At 31.7% G+C, this 23619-nt stretch overlaps 1 protein-coding gene across 1 annotated transcript in view; it reads right to left on the bottom strand.

Annotated features, from left to right (window-relative positions):
• Traf4 (TNF receptor associated factor 4) overlaps positions 1 to 22635 on the bottom strand; it is a 183603-nt gene extending 160968 nt beyond the window's left edge. The window contains exons 1-2 of the mRNA XM_088258247.1: positions 22227 to 22635; positions 6581 to 6644 (exon numbers count right to left, since the gene is read on the bottom strand). Of these exons, the coding sequence (XP_088114373.1) occupies positions 6581 to 6615 (35 nt within the window). The 5' untranslated portion in view covers positions 6616 to 6644; positions 22227 to 22635. The remainder of the gene's footprint in view (positions 1 to 6580; positions 6645 to 22226) is intronic.
• Positions 22636 to 23619: the final 984 nt, after the last annotated feature.

Here is a 23619-nt window from a genome sequence, read left to right as displayed (position 1 = left end):
TGATTTTCCACTGTAATATTTAATCAATATTACCCTGGACTGGTACCTGAAGCGGAGGGCTGATCACCTTTCCTTCATGTGTAAAAACGATCAAGATAACACTGCGTTATATGACGCAGTGCCCTATGCACCAATTGGGTGCGGAAAAGGGTTTTATTTATTATTATATACATATACATATATATATATATATATATATATATATATATATATATATATATATATATATATATATATATATATATATATATATATATATATATATATATATATATATATATATATATATATATATATATATATATATATATATATATATATATATATATATATATATATATATATATATATATATATATATATATATATATATATATATATATATATATATATATATATATATATATATATATATATATATATATATATATATATATATATATATATATATATATATATATATATATATATATATATATATATATATATATATATATATATATATATATATATATATATATATATATATATATATATATATATATATATATATATATATATATATATATATATATATATATATATATATATATATATATATATATATATATATACATATACATATATATATATATATATATATATATATATATATATATATATATATATATATATATATATATATATATATATATATATATATACAAGAATATGTATATTCGTATTCAACGAATTTCTTGAATCTCCCTCGTAGATTCCCCTGCAAGTGTGGTAGGCTAGAACTTTTAAAACGTGGATCGATATAAAATTGTGATCAATCTGTTGTTTACTGTTGCCATCGGAATATGTCAGGGTGTATTTGCGAGTGCGGTCATTTTAGCTACACAAAACTGTGAAATATATATAATGATACAAATACGAGCATAAGCTATTATAAAGGATTATATATTACAAGACAATAAAAAAAACGTATAAAAGTTATAAGTGATCATTCAAAGTTATGCACAATAAACAATCTGTTGGATTACTGGCAAACCACAAGTCGAGTAAGACTAAATTGAATAAGCATGTTTGTATTTTTGTTTTTACTGAATAGACTCCTATTCTATTGAACCAATTGCGATGAAACTTACAAGGGTTATTGTGTGACATCAACAATATCTTTGAAATCGGACAATTTTAACTAAGCATCAATTAAACAGGTTACAAATCCAATACTTAAATTCATTTTTAAGTATCCTTTCTTTTGTTTTAGGTTCTAAACATGGACACCTACCTTCTTCCGACAGTAACAGCTATGATATTGTCATTAATTCAGTTGTCCAACGGGTATTTACAATGCGATGTCACCATATATAACGAAAACACTTTACGATGCCGAGCGATTGGTGAAAATTATAATCACATCTCAAACGAATATTTGCCGGATTCAGACTCAGATTTTTTGCATATCAGTAATGCTTTTTCCAAATATGACTGGAAAACGATTAAAACTCTAGATTTAAGCGGTGCACGTATTCGTGGTTTGGATATAAATTCATTGTTGGTTAACGCGAGTGCTTTGGTCAAACTCGATCTCTCTGGAAATGAAGAATTGACCATTCTTGGTAATTTAGCGGATAAATTGGCCAACATCGAAGAATTAAACTTGTCGGCTACATCGAAGAATTAAACTTGTCGGCTGGAGGCCTAGCAACGTACAGCATTCTAACTGGGCTAAAGAGTTTTCCAAAATTGCGGCTGTTAGATGTATCTGATCAAACATATCCCAGTCCTAACAGCCTCCTGGGATCCATGTTCGATTACAACACCATGCCGGTATTAGAACAACTGAACTTATCGAGTTTTTCTAAAGATGTAGACTTTACTAACTTGACAATCGGTCCGAATCTAAGATATTTGGACGCGTCTAATATATTCAACCTTTCTCTGCCCTCTGATGTCTTTCGAAACGCTCATAAACTTAAAACTTTGGTGCTATCCAAATCGAGATTGGGAGAACTACCAAGTCTGGAAAGCACAGCAGTAACTGATTTGGACGTATCTCAAAACCTGATCCCACCCAATAAAAGCAGGATTTCACTCGAGTTTCCCATCACTCTGAAGCATTTAAATTTTTCTCACAATAACATGAAGTTTTTTAGTGCAAATTTTAATATGGAAGTTGAAAACCCTGATAAAAGTAATATTTTCAAAATGGCCTTAGAAATCTTTGATATCTCCCATAACAACGTCAGTAAATTTATTTTATCATCAGAAACGTTAATATTCCTCGATCTGTCTTTCAACATATTGAAAGAGAGTTCAAGAATGAGATTCAACGTCCCAAATGTCGAAACACTAGACTTATCGAACAATTTATTACATTCTTTGGGTTCAAATTTATTTAGACGACTGAGAAACTTAAAAACTTTGAATTTATCATACAATAAAATACGAAGTTTACTTTTTAATGTTTTTACCCATAACAGAGTACTTTCCGTATTGTCGCTTCATCATAATAATTTGAATAATCTGAGCATTGTAACCTTTATTCATCTTAAATATTTACGGGTCTTGGATCTCAGGAACAATATGTTACTGACGCTTCCGGACGAACCGTTTTTTGTAGTGAAATCTATTCAAGATTTGAGGATATCCTGCAATCGGCTGACGAACATTCCCAGTAGTTACTACGAGTCTGGTATAAACTATCCGATTGTATCCCTTCATGGAAACCCGTGGAAATGTGGGTGCCTAGCAAAAATACTGGAAAACGCAAATTTCATATCCAACCTAGATTTGCTCACAAGCGGGAGTTACCCATCCTGCTTTGCGGGTAACTACTTCATACAAGAATGTGACGATACTCCTCTCACACCAAAGGAATACGAATATTGGAATAATGCTATTTTAAACGCAAATCTCCCTTGCTTATAAAATCCATGTCAACGTTCTCAAATCAATTCATTAATACATTTTTTGACATCTCAACATAGATGAAGAAGAATATGGAAGCCACGTCTTGATAATATCGCTCACTCCTTTCAACAACGTCATATATCAAAAATCGTGAATTTTCAGTTGTTTTCGGAATGCCCAGAAAATGTACTATATCCCAGAAAACGCGGCATATTTTTAACTTAATATTTACCCGCTACAATGCAGAAAATGTTGTTTTTGCATTTTGAAGAAAAGGTATTGTTTAATTATTTTTTTAGCATACTAAATATTTTTCGAATGGAGAAAAACCATTCAGGTTTTACCTAAAAAGATCTGTTGCACAGTAAAAAGTTTAATAAGTGGCTTGATATTTATTTTTAATACATTTTCTTATATTTTTAAACTTTACAAATGAGATTCTGAGAAATCAAGTTTTTTGATATATGACGTTCTTGAAAGGAGTGAGCGATATGACGTTGTTGAAAGGAGTGAGCGATATTTAGTATGGAACTTAACACGTTGACTGCCAACTATGATGTTACTCGCAAATTGCATTCTTTGCTAGGACGCTGACGATTGTGTATTTCGTAATCTCGTAAATCTCGTATTGTGCAGCTACGATAAAATTCGTAATATGTATATCAGTGCTAATATGGATAGATGGTTACTGGGTCTTCATCTATGTTGAGATGTCAAAAAAGCCTAGATGCTTCTGTATCAGATCCAAAATACACTTGTTCTTTTACTGTGATAGCGAAATGTTGAATAAACCCACTGATTTTTATTTGCGAGTTATTTATTACCGATACCTTCGCTGTAATAGTATATCAATTCATTACTGAATTACTGATATTTTATTTATTGTTTCGGCATTAACTTTGTGGTAAGACATGTTACAATGATTAGAGAAAACACTTCGTTTTTTACCACTTGAGTTTTATTATAGACTACATGTTTCAGAAGTTAAACTTCCATCATTCAGGTCTGTATAATAAGGGGAAAGTAAGGGGAAGTGGTTAGTCAAGGGTTACTTTCCCCTCTCCTTATTTATAGAACAATTTTATATTTTATATTTTAGTTATTATACAGACCTGAATGATGGAAGTTTATCTTCTGAAACATGTAGTCTATAATAAAACTCAAGTGGTAAAAAACGAAGTGTTTTCTTTAATCACTGAATTACTGAATACATTATATTTTCTTCACCCTTTGCCAGGTGAAGCTACTCAAGAGTGGTTTAAATCTATTTGTTTCTTTAATTGGTTAAAAGGGTGAGTTGCTTTGCCCTGAAGCGTCAGATGTCAGACGGCATGAAGAAATTTTCTCACCTAATTGGCATTTAGTTCGGGTGATGCCGATAGAGGGTGCATTCTTTACAACCGGATCAGGGATCAACAACGAGGGGACTGAAAGGGTTACATTCTAAAACAACACCTTTACAAAGTGGAAAAATCTAAAATAATCGTCTTTAAACCGTTTTCTGATACAAAACAAGTATTCTTCTTTAATTAATGTATTAATTTTTAAATCGAACACCGATTTTTTGCGTCTACTAAGTTATATTTTATTGTTAAAAAAACACATAAAAATCAATTTTTTGACAATTGTTTCTCCTAGTTATGGCATTTTCAAACGACGTTTGTTTGATGTCTCGCAACTTATTTCCGGTATAGATCGGAGAGTTCTCATCTCAGAGGTTCGAAGTCGAGATTTTGTTCTAGAAGTATCTGGGCTTGTCTCAATTCCATAAGTGGCTATTAGTCAAACACTTGTTTTGTACATCTTCATTTTACTCTTAATTCTCATGTGTTTGTTACAGTCTAGTTCTATCCATCTTTTGCTAACTCTAAGCTTCACTTCTATACGTTAGGGTGGAACCAGTGCTCCGTTGTGAACCCGAAATTCAGCTTTCTCTAAAAGGTTTTCATTCGCTGTAACTGATTTCAGTGCACATTAAACAGTTTGAGCTTTTAAAAAAATTCAATTGACTTTTCACAATATCACATTTGTGGAGGACCTCACCAAAACGTTAAATTTCCATTATAAATGACTATTTGTGAAGGTCCTCACCAAAACGTTTCATTTCCATTATAAATGACTATTTGTGAAGGTCCTCACCAAAACGTTACATTTCCATTATAAATGATTATTTGTGAAGGTCCTCACCAAAACGTTACATTTCCATTATAAATGATTATTTGTGAAGGTCCTCACAAAAACGTTACATTTCAATTATAAATGACTATTTGTGAAGGTCCTCACCAAAACGTTACATTTCCATTAAAATGACTCTAAGCAATCAGGAATTCTAGCTTGTAAAATTTTTACTTAACGCGATTTAATGATTTCATATAGGTTTAACACAGAATTAATCATGGTTTGTTGCAACTTTAATTAAAATTTCAATAGAATACAGTAAACAGAACAGATTTGCATTTTTTGTGCAATAGTGGAGATGTAACTTATTTTGTGAGGACCTCCACATTTGTGGACGTCACGTCCAACAGACAACTGTGGAAGTCCATGAGAAGGGCATTTGTTCAATACTGGACACAAGTAAAAGGCTGAAGTGATTAAGTAAGTACTTATATTTTATCAAACTCCATCCAACATGATTCAATTTGAAAAGCGTCGGAGATCTGGTTGACGATCACTGAAACGATATGTCGCATGTTCAATATATATATATTCAAAGTCAGTGGAGATAAACCAAAGGGTTGCTTAAAAGATTTGTGTCATATGCTTTGTTGTGTAAACAGGGGGGAAAACGAGACAAATAAATAAAGCTACTGTGGCAAGCGATAACTCACCAAAATTGGTACTAAATCTTGAACTAAAAGAATACTTTTTTTGACATCTCAACATAGATGAAGAAGAATATAAACTTCTGGGCATATATATATACATATATGTATATATATATATATATATATATATATATATATATATATATATATATATATATATATATATATATATATATATATATATATATATATATATATATATATATATATATATATATATATATATATATATATATATATATATATATGTATATATATTTATGTATATATATATATTTATATATATATATATATATATATATATATATATATATATATATATATATATATATATATATATATATATATATATATATATATATATATATATATATATATATACATATATATATAAACATATATATATATATATATATATATATATATATATATATACATATATATATATATATATATATATATATATATATATATATATATATATATATATATATATATATATATATAATTTTTATTCGTATCACAATAAATGTCTAGTGAAATTCTAGTGATTCAAGTTTTATGTTTCGAAATTGAATCATTCCTATATACAGGACCAACCTGCCGATGGTTATGCCTGTAGGAAGAGCTACCGCTATGCTGAACAATATCACGCTGGATATTGATCTGTTCCATGTGTCAGAAGGGGTGTTCCGAAGGGGGATTCATCTATATCTTTAACAACAGTGCTCTTGCTTATTTTGCAATTTTTGTTAATGTACACGCTTTAAATTTTAGTTTGTAATGTTTATATTAATTATAAATGAATGAATTGAATTGAATTGAATGTCAAAATTAAAATGCAAACTTACCCGTCCAGTGTAACATAAAGAGGTAAAGTTGCCATCGAATTTCTGCAGCGCCAGAAATTTAAACCTGTAACAATAACAATAATACCTTTTTTATTTTGCTCTTGTCCATACAAAAGTATTGAAGTTAATGTGTTTTTCAACCAATGGTAAATGTTGCACAGTGCATAAAGTTACCACTTAAACCAGTAAGGCCTTACTCGCAATAATATAATTCATTCGGCAGCGCTGAGAGGATGTCAGTTCACGCCCATTTTTTTTAGAATATGTGTTAGATTTTTTAAAATTATTATATTTTTTCAACTCCCTGCCTTTCAAAAACTTATTTCTTTTCAAAATCGTATATTTATTTCGAAGAAAAACTTATTTTCTCAATACTAAAACGGTGTTTAAAGAAAATAATTCGATTAAGTCAAATGTTATACATGGGTTTAAAGAAAATTAAGTTGTGATTTATGAAATACTGGGACTTAATGCCGTTTTTGCAATGAAAAAATAGGTTTTCTTAGAAATAATGATATGGTTTTGAAAAGAAAAGAGTTATTGAAAGGTGAGGAATTAAGAAAATAAATAAAAATATTTTGTATGCATATGTATTCTAAACGACAAAAAATATTTAATATATATTCTTTAACAAAATCGGACGTGAACATACATGTGACCTCTCCGGTGTTGTCTGGTGGAATTTTGTGTTTGCAAATATCCCCTTAACAAAAAAGTCCGACTAATTATTGCATCAAATGCTCAGGCAAGCCGGGATAAAATTTTTTTTTTTATTTTTTATTATCATTTAACATGTCATATTTCAACTTCATAAGGACTATAATAATATAATATAATATAATATAACTTATAATATAACTTCATTATAATCCAGGATTCGGATCTCACATACTAATATAAGAGTTTCTGCTTAATAAAAAGCTTCTTTACATCTCACCAATAGATGTCTCTAGTGAAGTTCTAGTGATTCATGAACAAGGTTTCTAAATTGGTTCATATATATAGAACTTCCAAGAATTTGAGTAGTGTGGTTGTCAATAATGGGTAGAATTGGTGTATGTTACACGTGTGTAAAGTGATCACTTAAACCAGCCTATGACGGTCGTAAGCCCCGTAAATGCCCAGACTTCAATATTCTTCTTCATCTTTGATGAGATATCAAAAAATAATATGATAATAACTCCTGTAATTGGAGATTATCCAGATTTTGTGAACAAGTATTTGGACACACTCAAAATGTTGTTCATAAGGACTCATTATCTGCGGGTACAACGGAAGGCAAAGGATTTATTATTCAATAATTGACTATCCATCAAAAATCATCCCTTCGGACTCCCACGTCGAATATCGCCAAAGAATGCAGCTAACGATTTTATCGGTGTTAATTTTAAAACATTAAAAGGCATTAGCATAATATAAATAGTTTAAAAATATATATTGTTTATTAATAAACACAGGGTGTAGTGAAATTACGCAATCCCGGTGGTCAAATTATTCAACCCTTTAATTTTGTGATAGCTAAGGTCAGTGTCCCGCAAAGTGTGTGCCGCGGCACACTGGTGTACCGTGGTGATTAGTTGGTGTGCCGCGGAAAAAACGTCTAGTTTTGTGAAAATAACACAATTGCTCCAAATTTTGATTGCCTGTGCTCAGTTAAGTAGGTTCACATTTCGCAGTAAACATAATATGTTAAATATGTTACCATAATATGGTAAATATGCACCTCTGAAATTTCTTAATTTGGTAGGTGTACCTTGAATAAAAAAGTTTTCGGAACAGTACCTTAGAACATCGAATATGTTATAGAGTTTTTTGAAGATAACACACCTAGAAATAACTGAAAGCTATACGAGCGAGGCGCTTTGTATCGCGAAGGGCGTGCGAATTGGGATTTTCGACTCTGACTACTATTAAACAATAAAAAAGAGAACGCCTGAGGACGATTAATGCAGAGGTGACAGCAGTTTTATCAACGATTGCTTAAATTTTCACCTGTGCTCAGTTAAGTAGGCTCACAATTCGCATTAAAAATCATATATTATATATGTTTTCAGATTATATAATTTTAATAATAAATCAATTTAATAAAGAAATCGTTTTTTTCTTTGTGTACCTCTAAAAAATCTTGATTTAGCAGATGTACCTTTTTTTTCTTTATTTTAAATATTTTTGCATTATACAAACATGACATAAATTAAAATACAAAAAAATATGAATAAAATATAAATACAAAAAAAAGATTCCACAAAGGCATGGCCTGTGTGTGGGTATACAATATAATTTAGGTCATAGTAAAGGGTATAAGGGTATAGGTATCATAGGTAGAACAAGAATAATAGTGATCATAGGCTGATTTGAGTGATCACTTTACACACGTGTAACATTCACCAATTATTCCCATTAAATATATAAAAATATTCTTTCCAAACATATTATAAAAAATATCCAATTTACATTCTTTAAAAAAATCGGGCGTGAAGAGACATGTAACCTCTACCGTAGTAGTTTTACGCCTAACGAATAGCTTACCTTAAGAGGTCAAAGAGGCGCATGCGACTCCCGAACCACAGTTTGCGGACCTATGCACTATTATAATATAATAAACCTATTATAGGGTAAATAAGGCTAGACACCCCTAGTTATTAGCGCTACTGATTTAATATGTGAACATTATCTTACATCGGCTATATTGAATTTTTAAATATTTCATTGTTATTCCATGAAAATAATGCTCATATTAGCGAACCCGATGGAGTCTAAATCAGTGGTACCAAAACTTTTTATCGCCGCGGACCGGTCAACGTTTGATAATATTACCGCTATTTTTTTTCAATATATTTTTTTTTGCTTTTCACAATATATTTATATAACAACAAAACCCTTATCCACACCCCAATGGTGCATAGGGCACTGGATCATATAAACACAGTGTTATCTTGATCGTTAACACATGAAGGAAAGGTGATTAGCCCTCCGCTTCAGGTACCAGTCCAGGCTAATATTGAATAAATATTAGAGTGAAAAAATCACTTATATTTATTTGACCCCCACCCTGGGAATCGAACCCGGGACCTCCAGAACGGTAGCCGAGCGTGCTGACCATTACACTACGGAGGCGGAGAAAATATTTATATATTTATATATAATTACAAATACAAAAAATATATTATATTAATTTAAAAAATATCCCACAAAGGCAGAGCCTGTGTGTGTGTGTTAACATTTTGTTTCAGGTTATAATAAAGGGCGCTGGAAAGAATACAATAGATATAAGAAATATAGATTAAAAGTGCTAATATAAACTATAAATATTTGGTTTTAACAAAAAACAACCATTCAAAAAGATGAAAATAAAAAAGTTAACAATAAAGTATGTACTATTTGAGTTATATAAAAAAGTTAACAATAAAGTATGTACTAAATGAGTTATATAAAAAAGTTAACAATAAAGTATGTACTATATGAGTTATATAAAAAAGTTATCAATAAAGTATGTACTATATGAGTTATATAAAAAAGTTAACAATAAAGTATGTACTATATGAGTTATATAAAAAAGTTAACAATAAAGTACGTACTCTATGAGTTATATAAAATAGTTAACAATAAAGTATGTACTATATGAGTTATTTGTCCGCCTCCGTAGTGTAATGGTCAGCACGCTCGGCTACCGTTCTGGAGGTCCCGGGTTCGATTCCCAAGGGGGGTAAAATAAATATTAGTGATTTTTTCACTGTAATATTTATTTAAAATTACCATGGACTGGTACCTGAAGCGGAGGGCTGATCACCTTTCCTTCATGTATAAACGATCAAGATAACACTGCGATTATATGACACAGTGCCCTATGCACCATTTGGGTGCGGATAAGGGTTTTATATAAATACGAGTTATAAGTTTAAAAGAGGAATCTACTAAGATCTGTTTTTTAATTATAATTTAAGTAAAATTTTAAATTCGCAATAGATTTAAAGACCACCAACAAGATACATAAGGTGGCTTGGTGGGTCTCTACAAAAAAAGTATTTTAATATTTTAATGTTTTTAGTATTTTGATGTTTTAGAATTTAATAAACCCTCATGATGACAAGGTTCTTGTCGAAACCGGTTGGTTAAAGTGTATTAATGATAAATAAAAAAGTGGTTAAAACAAAGTTGTTTAGTTTTATGAAGTTTAATGTGCCACTAAGTATCTGCGAAAAACATTCAAGAAATACATATCGTAGTTATACATGAGACATATCGCAGTTATACAGGAGGATACAAGTGACCAAGTGCATTTTTTACAAAAACTTGATCATCGACTATTTGATATCTTACTAGCTTAATATTGCCCTGAAAAAATCCCAAAGGATTTTAAACTTGGAAGCATAATATATTGCCTTGTTAAAAATGACTAATTGCGTTGATGTTTATTTTCTTGCCAAGCTAAAGTGACTTAAATGGCCCTCCTGAACATTTAACGTTTTGTTTGTTGGTCACTTTCTCCTGTACGACTACGATATATCGCTCAATCCTTTCAAGAACGTCATAAATAAAAAATTACAATTTTCAGTTGTGGATGTTTTCAGAATGCCCAGAAAATGTACTATATCCCAGCAAAAGAGGCATATTTTTAGCTTAATATTTACCCGCTACAGGTCAAAAAATGTTGTTTTTGCATTTTGAAGAAAAAGTATTGTTTCCTTATTTTTTTAAATATAATAAATATTTTTCAAATGGAGAAAAAACCTTCAGATTTTACCTAAAAAGATCTGTTGCATAGTAAAAAGTTCAATAATTGGCTTGATATTTATTTTTAATAACGTTATTCTGAAAAATCAAGTGTTTTGATTTATGACGTTCTTGAAAGGAGTGAGCGATATGTGTTTAAGATTTTTCTTATGGAACTATTTGTCCGCTTACAAGAGTATCTACTTAAAAAGCTGCTTTTGTGTAGAAAAGGGACAAAGAATTATGCATGTACATCAAGAACCAGGTGATTCACCCTTTGGATAATAATATAAATGAGGTCACTGAGGAAGTCACATTGATTTGAATATCCCTTCAAAAAAATAAAATCTTATAGGGTCATCACTTTGACCCGGCAACAGTGAATCAATACCAGGAAATAAATAAATGAATGCATACAAGAAGCAAAAAGAACGGAAAATTTACATTATTGAAAGAAGTATTGACAATACTTACAGGGTGATTTAATTATATATATATATATATATATATATATATATATATATATATATATATATATATATATATATATATATATAAAACCCTTATCCGCACCCCAATGGTGCATAGGGCACTGTGTCATATTAACGCAGTGTTATCTTGATCGTTTACACATGAAGGAAAGGTGATCAGCCCTCCGCTTCAGGTTCCAGTCCATGGTAATATTGAATAAATATTACAGTGAAAAAATCACTTACATTTATTTTACCCCCCTTGGGAATCGAACACTACGGAGGCGGACATATATATATATATATATATATATATATATATATATATATATATATATATATAATATACGTTTTTCATCATAGGACTGAATTAGAATAAAAATTGCGAAATTTAAGTTAATATTAAATCTTGGTTTTATCCACTTTTATATTGATATCTCAACAAAGATGAAGAAGAATATGGCAGTCTGCGTTTTAACAGGGCTCGCGACCTGTCTTAGACTAGTTTAAGTGATCACCTTATACACGTGTAACATTTATTGAAATGAACGGATTGAATATCCCATGATTAACAACCACAATACTCTTATTTAGGAACTTCTATGTATCCTCAAATTGACACGTTTTTTCAAATGTGCGTTTTCAGTACCATCTTTGGTTTTGTTGAGTAAGTTTTGTGTATTATTTTTAATAAAAAGCAGAGACTTTCATAAATTGTATGTAAGATTCTTTCAGAATATAATAATAATTTTACATACTAGGAAACGCTTTGTTATATCATTATTTATTTTCTTATCTATATTTGCTTCTTATGGGAAGCATATGGAGTTCACAAACTGCATTCAGGGCCTTATGCCGGCTGAAGAAAAAAAATAACAAGTACGTTTTTTTTTGTCAAATCTATTCATAACTCACAACCCTGCAAATGTCTCACCTACCGATCAGAACGAGGATAGACGTCGGCTTGAATTATTTATGGTAACAAATCTTTTTATTCATTGAGAATCGTCTATGGATTCAAAACCATAGACGATTCTCTACATTTCAAATGTGGAATGACAAATGGCGTGTTGGAGGGAACGTTCGCCACGGGGTTCACACAAACGTCACTCTGACGTCTCGAAGAGGTCAAACGCGGGAATTCTTTGGGCAGTGCCCTCTTTTGTCTCGCTGACGAGATGCAATGATTCATCGTCCCTTCGGGTTTTAGCGTGTAAATTCATGCGTTGATTTATATCGCCTATTTAAGGATTGAAATCAATGAATCCTTGTTCGTAATTTCCCAACGGTCACTGCAACTGTGGGCATATATGAACAGACTTCCCACGGCAATGACAAACACCACATACACATAACATTCATACTACAAAACACAAAATATGTATTTATATATGTATATATATATATATATATATATATATATATATATATATATATATATAATATATATATATACATATATATATATATATATATATATATATATATATATATATATATATATATATATATATAAGCAGAGGTGGACCGAGGAAAACTTGGTACGATCACCTGATCACCTGATCACCTGATACATGAACGCGGAAGAATGTGGAAGAGGCGAATAATGATTGCAATGGTAGAGTAGTACGGCATTCTACTCTCACTGCATACCTTTGCAGTGAAGCGGGGTGACGGTTTGTTAGTTGGCTATTAGTAGAAAGTAAAAAACAGTCATTTTGAATATGTTTAATTTTACAAGCATATGAAACAATGAAAGTATTGAAAATCAATGAAACAACAATGCAAGTGACATCAGCTATCAAGAAGCATGCTCTCTACCATGAGCTATATATTTTATTGTTGAATAACTTTAGTAGATAGTGAACATAAGAACATATTCATTTCATTTAAAACAAAAATTAGGTGGAAAAAAGATATTTTGAAAAATTATGATCTATCAAAGAAAGATGTAAAATAAGAAATAAAAAAGGTCAAATAACTTGTAAAATGAAGTAACTATTTGGTTTGAAATTACAATTAAATACAATTTGAAAATATCATGGTTATTTGTTTGAATAACGCAGGATATAAAAATCTATTAATATTTGGTGAAAAAAAAATGGTCTTACCGGTTATTTGATTTTTTACCACACTGTATAACAATCTAACAGTGGTTATTTTCTTCAGTACCACACTGTACAAAAATCCAGTAGAGTTTTTTTAGTACCGCACTGAACAACAATCTGACCGAGATTTTTTACTTTAGTACCACACTGAACAACAATCTAAACGAGATTATTTATTTTAGTATGTACCACACCTTACAACAATCTAACCGAGATTATTTACTTTAGAACCACACTCGACAGCAATCTGACCAAGATTTTTTACTTTATTACCACACTGAACAACTATCTTGCCGAGATTATTTACTTTAGTACTATAATGTGAAACAATCTAACCGTTTTTCATTTATTTATTGTTAAGACAATTTTGCCGAAAGTGCCTATAACAACATGATTTGAAGCAGATCGCAACATGTACACATTACATGTGGAGGTCCTCACCAAAAAGTAACATTTCCAATATTGCACAAAAAATCCTGTAAATGCATATCTGTTCTGTTTACTGTATTCTATCGAAATCTTAATTAATTCGTTAAATCGCACCAAAACGTAACAATTTTACAAGCTAGAATTCCTGATTACTTAAAATCATTTTTAATGGAAATGAAACGTTTTGGCAAGGACCTCCACACATGAACTCGCATAATTTAACAACATACGTTGAAATGAACTGATAGAATAATCACCAATAAAATATGTAAAACCGCGCGATAACGCGGCACATTCTAGCGAATTTCAAAGATGACTAAATCTAACCATCGCATGGCATGTTGACCATCTATAGAAAACCACCCCATCATATTACAACCCCATGTTTTTATTACGAAACCTCCCTCGTTGCAACCCATCCCCTGGGATTGTCGCAAATTAAACGAATTGAAAGAAAGCCACGTGGTTTTTAAAAAGGGTGCTCAGTACTCGCACTTGGGTATTTATTAGATAAAATCAATCTATATTCACAATATGTATATAAGTATGCAGGGATTTTTTTAAAGAAAATAAGATCGGGGAACTCACTTCATGACAAGCTTTTTACGAAAAAAAAATCAAATATCATTTAAATATTCATTACAATAGCATATTTTATTAATATAGACTGTAATGATATAAACGCAAACAGTATTTCGTCTAATTGATTCTGGTATTTAAAAAAACATCAGAAAAAAAAGCCTTGTATATCGCTCACTCCTTTCAAGAACGTCATAAATAAAAAAACTAGATTTTTCAGGAGAACGTTTTTAAGGTTTAAAAATATAATACAAAGTATTAAAAATAAATATCAAGCAACTTATTAAACCTTTTTACTGTGCAAAAGATCTTAGGTAAAACCGGAATGTTTTTTCTCAATTTGAAAAATATTTAGTATATTTAAAAAAATAATTAAATAATACCTTTAATTCAAAATGCAAAAACAACACTTTCAGCGGGTAAATATAAAGTTAAAAAATATGCCTCTTTTGCTGGGATATAGTACAATTTCCGGGCATTCCGAAAACATGCACAACTGAAAATTGACGATTTCCGATTTACGACGTTCTGGAAAGGAGTGAGCGAAATGTCACCTGGGTTTGAAGAAAATTAAGTTGCGATTTAACGTATGTGATGCTTAAAGCTTAAATGCTTAAATGATATACAAATTTGGTTGGGCATTGCGTGTGTCTGGCTTCTAACATACCATATTTAACGTCAAAATTTTGAGCTGGAAAAAATATAAACAGAGGAAAACGAACGAATACCATCCCAATTTTTCCAAAAACTTCCGGAAAACTTAAAATCTATAGAAAATTGTGAAATCTTTAAAACTAAAATAAAAAAAAACATACAAGACTCACCCTTACCTAGACTCCATACCAAAGAGTATTTTTTATTATTTTTAATTTACTTTCTTTATTTTTAATTTTAATTTCAATTTACTTCGTTTAAAAAAAAATAATTGTAAAACGAACTCCCTCTCTAAACACAAGTATCTACTTTATTAGAGAGGTAGAAACGTTGTATTTGAAATGTATTGTACATACATTTACCAACTATTTTGTATTATTTTAATTTTTTTTTTTTTTAATAATTTTTTTAAATCTAAGATACATTGTATGGCAAAATAATCAATATAGTTACATTTACATAGTTTTTTTTACGTGCTACCTCACTAAGAGAGCAGATTGCTCGTGTTTAGAGAGGGAGTTCGCTTACAGGGTTTGTACATATAAATAAGAAGTAAAAATAGGAAATAATAAATGGTAATCAAACGGGAGTTTGCCTTATATGTTTTTGTAAATCATTTTTGAAAGATTTTAAATTGATTTATGTATTTAATTTAAAAAATGTATTTAATTTTTTTTTTAAAGAATCACAAAGTTATTGTTATCAATTTGTCATATCTCTAAAGTATTAATAAAGGGTAAATGGCCTTGAACTCTTAATTGATTCCTCTAAAGACAGAACAGTTGCATTCCTATTGGCATAACAATGGTTTACTGGCGTCGAATATAACGTTATATTATTGTATTCATAACTATGGGAAACTCCTCAAAACAACGTGAACATAATTAAACAATGGTTTATATAATTAAATTAACCTGTGCCTTTATCATATATTTCACAATACATTTTATTACTGGTTAAAGTCAAAAAACATATATAAAAATATGCACCAGTTGAAATATCTACAAATTTACATAAATATTTCATAATACAGTAAAACCTCGAAATCTATCAACCCTCATCCTCACCCGATGGTGCATAGGGCACTGCATCGTATAAACGCAGTGTTTTTATATTTAACGCAAGAAGAAAAGGTTATCAGCCCTCCGCTTCAGGTACCAGCCCAGGGTAATATTGAAAAACATAAAAGTAAAAAATCACGTATATTTATTTGAGTCCGCCTCCGTGGTGTAATGGTTAACGTGTTTAGCTACCGTAGGAGGCCCTGGATTCGATTCCCAGGGGGGGGGGGTGAATATAAAATATTATTGATTTTTACACTCTTATATTTATTTCATATTACCCTGGATTGTCCCCGAAGCGCATGAGTGATCACCTTGCCTTCGTGTAAGTAACGATCAAGATAACACTGCGTCAATGCGACGCAATGCCCTATGCACCATTAGGTGCGGATAAGGGTTAGAAGATATCATTTCAACCCCTCTCCCTGTCTACGAATCGAACCCGGGACCGCCAGTACGGTAGCCGAGAGTACTGACGATTACACTACGGAGGCGGGCTTATTATTATTTATTTATTGATTTGGCGTTTAATTTGTACAACTCCATTTTAATTTATGTAAATATTGTATTTTATTAACAAAAATACATAAAAAAAATAATATTTATCAATTGTTTCGCCTAGTTATGGCATTTAAACGAATGTGAAGATCAAATGAACTGACGGTCCTTATGTAGCTAGAAACAATTGTCACAATATAATTTTTTTATGTGTTTTTGTTAATAAAATACAACTTAGTAAACTCAAAAAATCTGTGTTTGATTTAAAAATTCATACATTAATTATTATTATTATTTCAAAAAAAATTATTATTCCCATTTTAAATTCTATCCTGCTGTTGAACGATGCAAAGTGCAAAGTATAATTAATTATAAAAACAAAATGCACTCAAGGAAGTTCCCACGCGATGCATTAGTGAGACAATACTGCATTTTGGACGAAGGATCTTATTTACCTTGTGCAATAAATTCTTGACGTGCTGTAATTAAAGCAATATAATATAACATACTACTAGCCATCACGCCGCTTCCTCGCCGGGGTAGACAAAAAGAATAGAACGCCACACCAATCTGTCTTTGCAAACATTCTTCGCCTTCGCCAAATCCATAGATCTCCTCATATATTCCCGCCGATTATTCCTACAGACATACTTCATCACCCCAAGTTTTCCTTGGTCTTCCTCCGCTACCATTTCCACATTCGTGCCATAAATTTGTTTTACCTCACTCATTCGTTCTACATGTCCAAACCATCTCAACACACCTTTCTTAATTTTATCGATAATACTTATCTCAGCCTTGCATTATTTCCTTATTTCACCATTCGAACATCTATCATACACCGTTTTGTCGCACATTCGTCCGAGGGATCGTATTTCGACTGCATTCGGCCTATTTTCATCCATTTTTTGCCAACTCCAAACATAGAAAAAATGTTATATTTTTCTTCGTCTTAGTGTAGGCCTTATGATCTGTTTTTAAGAGAGATTTGACTACTGTGATGTCGATTCCCATCTGTCGATCCATCTCTTTGGTGCTCTGTCTGAGATTCGTCTACCTTGGGGTTGGGCGTGCAGTGCGATGTGGGGGAGTCTGGATGGTTCCATTCACCTCGCATGCGCATACCATTGTCTTCTTTGCTGCATTCCACCTAACGACATCTTCGATATCGCATATTTCTCTTATCCTGGTGTTCCTTATTCTGCTTCGTAGACGCTTGCCAGATATACTCCTTAGAATCCTCTTTTCTGTTAGCGCGTTTTTTGTTACAGAGGTGTCCGCTCTGCATTCGTTCTCATATCGCTCACTCCTTTCAAGAACGTCATAAATCAAAAATCGACAATTTTCAGTTGTGCATGTATTCGGAATGTCCAAAAATGTTGTAATTACTATATCCCAGCAAAAGAGGCATATTTTTAACTTAATATTTACCCTCTACAGGGCAGAAAGTGTTGTTTTTGCATTTTGAAGAAAAGGTATGGTTCAATTATTTTTTTAAATAAAAGTACTAAATATTTTTCAAACGGAGAAAAAACCTTCAGGTTTTACCTAAAAAGTTCTGTGGCACAGTAAAAAGTTCAAGAAGTGGCACGATATTTATTTTTACATTGTATTAATTTTTAAACTTAAAAAACGATCTCCTGAAAAACCAAGTTTTTTTTATGTATGACGTTATTGAAAGGAGTGAGCGATATGTCATGATGGGTCGCACAAGAGTTTAATATATTTTATTTTTACTCCCGATCTTTATGTCAGGGTTTTTCCATATAGAGTTTTTAAGACATCCTGAGTTGACTGCAGCCCTGCTTACTTGCCCAAAAAAATAGTGTGCGAAAAAACGTCCGACGTCCAGCGCAGTTGTCTGTGTTATAAATTTCAACGTTTGAGATCTCAGCCTCAAGAAGCCTCGTTGAAAACCTTGCGGTCCCGTCGTTAGTGTCCCGGACTCTTGAGTCAGAGTTTCTCGGTTTGAACCCACTCGACCACAATTTGATACCTTTTTCTAATAATGAGCCGCTTAGGCTCTATTTAGGAAGTATTTTTGTTAAAAATAATAAAAAAACACAAATATTTCTCTTTTTATAATTAAGAATACTTAGAAACCTATTTGTATTTTAAGATATTGTACAAACAAGTCAATCACCTATATTTGATGTCGCCTACCATCCACGGTGACAGTAATTAAGTGTATTTTCTTTGGTAATAGATATTCTGTTTAGCCAAGTCTCTCGTGAAGAACTGCTCCCTCGAGGTGAGAAATACTCGTGTCAATATTTTGACATCCTCATCTCTTCTGTTTCAACACGTGACGTCACACTCCCGCGACATTCCACGTGGTACGTGGTTTTGTTTAACCCCTGTCAACACGTGAATTTGTTTAAGCTGACGAGAGGGGTGAGTATTGATTATGTTGTTTGAAAAAACACATCGTCATTATTAGGTACTTAGCTAACTAACTAACCGTCACGCCGCTTCCTCGCAGGAGTAGGCAGAGAGAATGGAACGACACATTAATCAATCTTGCGAGTGTTTTTGCCTAGAATTTTCACTCATGAATAACATGAAATTATAGTAACTTTAAACATAAAGAGTAAATCCACTCACGAGTAGGCATAGGCTATAATACTTAAAAAGTTGAAGCCTGAGTACCTGAAGGGGTGATCACCTTTCCTTCATGTGTTAACGATCAAGATAACACTGCATTTATAAAATCCAGTGCTTTAAATTGGGGTGCGGATAAAGGTTTGAAGGAGGAATTTAAAAATATGTTTTTTTTTTTCATATATGTCCTAAAAAAATCAGATTCCAATACACATTCTTTAAAAAATCGGGCGTAAACAGACCTCTCCGGTGGTCTCCGGTGAATGAATTCTGCGTTTGCGAATATCCCCTTTGAATTCTTAGCAGTGACTACCGGCAAAGCGTTAGACAATAATAACGCACGTTACTTTCTATATTCATGAACACCAATTATTTAGCAAGTAAAATTAATTGCTTCTTTTTGCATACCGTGAACAGAACACCGTTTTAGAAATTCCAATTTCTCACTTATTATGTTACATTGTTCCACGATTAAAAAGAAACGACTCATCTTAAACTGTATGTTGTATGTTGAGCTGTTTTCTTAATGGTTCTTAAACGACCTATTAAAATAGACAATAACTCAAAGTGTTATATTGAAATAATATTTTTTTAATAATGTTCCCTAATTTCGCTCAATTATATTGAATAACTTTACAAATTTACTGCTATTTTTACAAGAGTATTCGGCACATTTTTCTTCTTACATTTAACTAAACAATATTTATATTTTCCTTATTTGAAATACTCATCATGCCTTCTTCTTCTTCTTCTTTTTTAGGACTATGTCCTGTCATTCTCCGGTCCGCTCCTGGGAGGTGGAAGACCAGCTATCCCGCTTACGCTGGCTGCTGTCCGCTGCTATCCTCACCACCCGATCCGAACTCGCTCTTCCCACATGATTTCTCCAGAAACGTTTTCTTTCTCTTCCCCGTCGCACAACGTCTTCAACATTGCAAATTTTTATTATTTCAAAGTTTCTAACTCTGTCGCGTGCTAGGCCTGCAATGGGTCGTAGAGTCTTCATTTCGGATGTCCTAAGAAGGCTTTTTGTTCTCGCGGTGTCGGCTCTTGTTTCCGTGCCGTATGTCATGATCGGTCTTACGCAGGTCTTATAGATTCTCGCCTTACTCTCTTTCAGCATGTATTTATTTCTCCATACATTTTTTAAGCATCCAGCTACAGCAGATGCCTTGTCTAATACTTATCATGCCAAGTTTTATTTTTCGAAAACAAAGTTTTTTTTAAAAAAAAAAAAGATCGACCGAAATTTTTTTTTGATCGTCCTCTCCTTATATCGCCTCATAATTTTGTTTTTCTATACTTTCTTCACTCATTCGATTCACACGCCATCTCAACACACCTTTCTTAATTTTATCGATAATGCATATCTCAGCCTTGCATTCATTCCTTATATCACCAGTCGAACATCTACATTATTATTTTTTTATTTGGGTTAACAACAGCAACATTTGTAAAACAAAACAATTAAAAGATATACATTAAACGAGCCAATTATAGTTAACCACAGAAACATAAAGATAACATATATCATACATCGCCTTGCTGCACATTCGTCTGAGAGAACGCATTTCTTTTGCCAGTTTAGCTTAAAATTAGTTCAGTAAATACAACAATAAAAAACAAATTAACACCAGTAGGAAACCCCGCATTATTATCGGTCAACATTCAACAGGATATCTGATTTAGGCAGTTTTTTGGTTTCCCGGAAATCGTTCACCTTAAATAACTTTCAATAAACTATCGCGAGAGCTGTTGACTTTACCTAACATCATGGGAAAACAATTTGAAAATTACGTAAAACTGGGGATTTGGCATCTATCTGATTTGATAAGAAGACATACATACATTTTTTAATGCATAGTAAGTACTAAATATATGTAGGTAGGTAAGCAATGTACAGCAACTTCCTATTTCTTTTAACCCTCATATGGACGCAACACCCAGCGAACGGATTCAATATATGTATCTAATTTATTTATTTATAATGTAAACAAATCAATGCGTATCGAAAATCTATTAAATACATTTATTAGAAACAACAACTAAACGTTTTTTTCCACATTTATTTTATGTGACTGGGTCTCATAGTTACCGACATCATCAGACTGGTGAGAGGCTTGACAAAATTCTGATGATGTTGGTTACGACAAAATTTGATTACTGGGTTAATAAAAAAAAAGGAGAAAAAACTATGTGGTTGTTATTTTATTACATTTATTTGTATATTTTTAAAAATATATTAAATGAAGAAAACTTTATTATTAATACCAATATTATTTAATTTATATTGTGATACGTGTTTCGATGCATTCAACATTATTAATGTATTAAACGCCATAATGATGTTGAATCATCGATACGCATACAAATACATATGTAAAAAATATACATTATGGCCCAGGAGGGTTAATATTCCTTGGCAATTTATCTGTGAATGCGAATTTCTAGGTTTAGTATCCACATTAGGCACAAAAGCATTGTAAAATGCAGCGTTTTTTTAAAGAACATAATTAGGTATCTATCTACTCACCGTGACGATATAATTACTGCCAATATTAATTCCTGAGGGATGTATGTAACGAGACAACACTATAAATGTCTAGGTACGAATAACAACAATAATAAAAACAACGCAACATCTTCACATTCGCAAGGTCCACTGAGCAAAGGTAATCTAAATCGTATATTATATAAAACGTATTATTCACAAAATTAACATACAAGAAGAAAAAAAAAAGCACTTGACCTTTTAAAAAACAAACCAGCACTAATAATTATAGAGTCCTTTTGCGAACACCCATTGCATTCCTTTTACGAACACCCACTAGTTAATCGCGCGCCAAAAACTGACAGTTATTAATCCCGCCATTTTATGCAAATTGCAAATGAAAACAAGTGAACTCGGTGAAAACGGATCGCGTCGGATAAGCGTCCGAACTAGAGTGCCAGTGCTTCGAGTATTCTCAGCATGGGAGATGTTTTATTATAAAAACTTCACATGGGGTTTTATTATTTAAGGGCTGCGGCCGTGACATCCGTCTCGTTGCTTTGTTTATAGCAGGATAGCGTAAATAATAATGTCGTGTAACGAATACAGAGTACCAGTGCGGCCGGAGATCGTGGCATGTTTACGTTGTCTTCACACTTTACACAGACTCGATTATGAACGCACTGGGCGCTGACACAACTGCTTGTGTTTTAATGTGAAATGAACACTAATAGATAAACCTACGGATGATTTGACACCATTAGAGTTCATTGTGATAAGTATAGAAATAGGCGTAATCGATTCGGGTAAATTTTAACTTCGAATCGTTTGGCTGTATCCTTCTGGTGTGGTGTACTACGATACAAGCATTTATAGAAGTTGTGATCACTATCCTACTGTAGACAAAATAACAAAGACATTTCTCGCCGATAAAAAAAAAACGTGATTTTGATTCAATTTAACATGAGACAAAATGGCCCATATAATTTGAAATATTATATTTTGCAGTATTTGTTAATTGTATCATATAATCGTTTGTCCTTTCATGACATAAATATACAATTAAGATATAAGTAAAGATTTCAATTTATATTTTATTACATATATACCTACAAAACTAAACTGAAATTTTTGAATATAAATAAAGTGGCCACTTAAACCAGCTTATGACATGTCGTAAGCTCTATAAATACCCAAATCTCCATGTTGTTATTCATTTATGTTGAGATATCCACATAAATATGTAACTCTTAGGTGGAGCAACCCAGATTTGTGAACAAGGATTTGGACACACTCAAAATGTTATGAATAAAATAACTAGTCGAATTATAAGTTTAATAAAAATTGAAAATCGTGTTTTCAGGCGTCTCCTGGCATGTAAAATAATTCGGTAAGAATCTTACATACATTTCATGAGAGTCTCTGCTAAATAAAA

The sequence above is a fragment of the Brachycentrus maculatus genome, unplaced genomic scaffold, assembly GCF_059751285.1.
Source record: "Brachycentrus maculatus isolate JH-2025_06_01 unplaced genomic scaffold, ASM5975128v1 h1tg000091l, whole genome shotgun sequence".
Taxonomy (NCBI): Eukaryota; Metazoa; Arthropoda; class Insecta; order Trichoptera; family Brachycentridae; genus Brachycentrus; species Brachycentrus maculatus.
The sequence above is the reverse complement of the archived record's forward strand: the minus strand, read 5'-3'. Positions and strand labels throughout refer to the sequence as shown.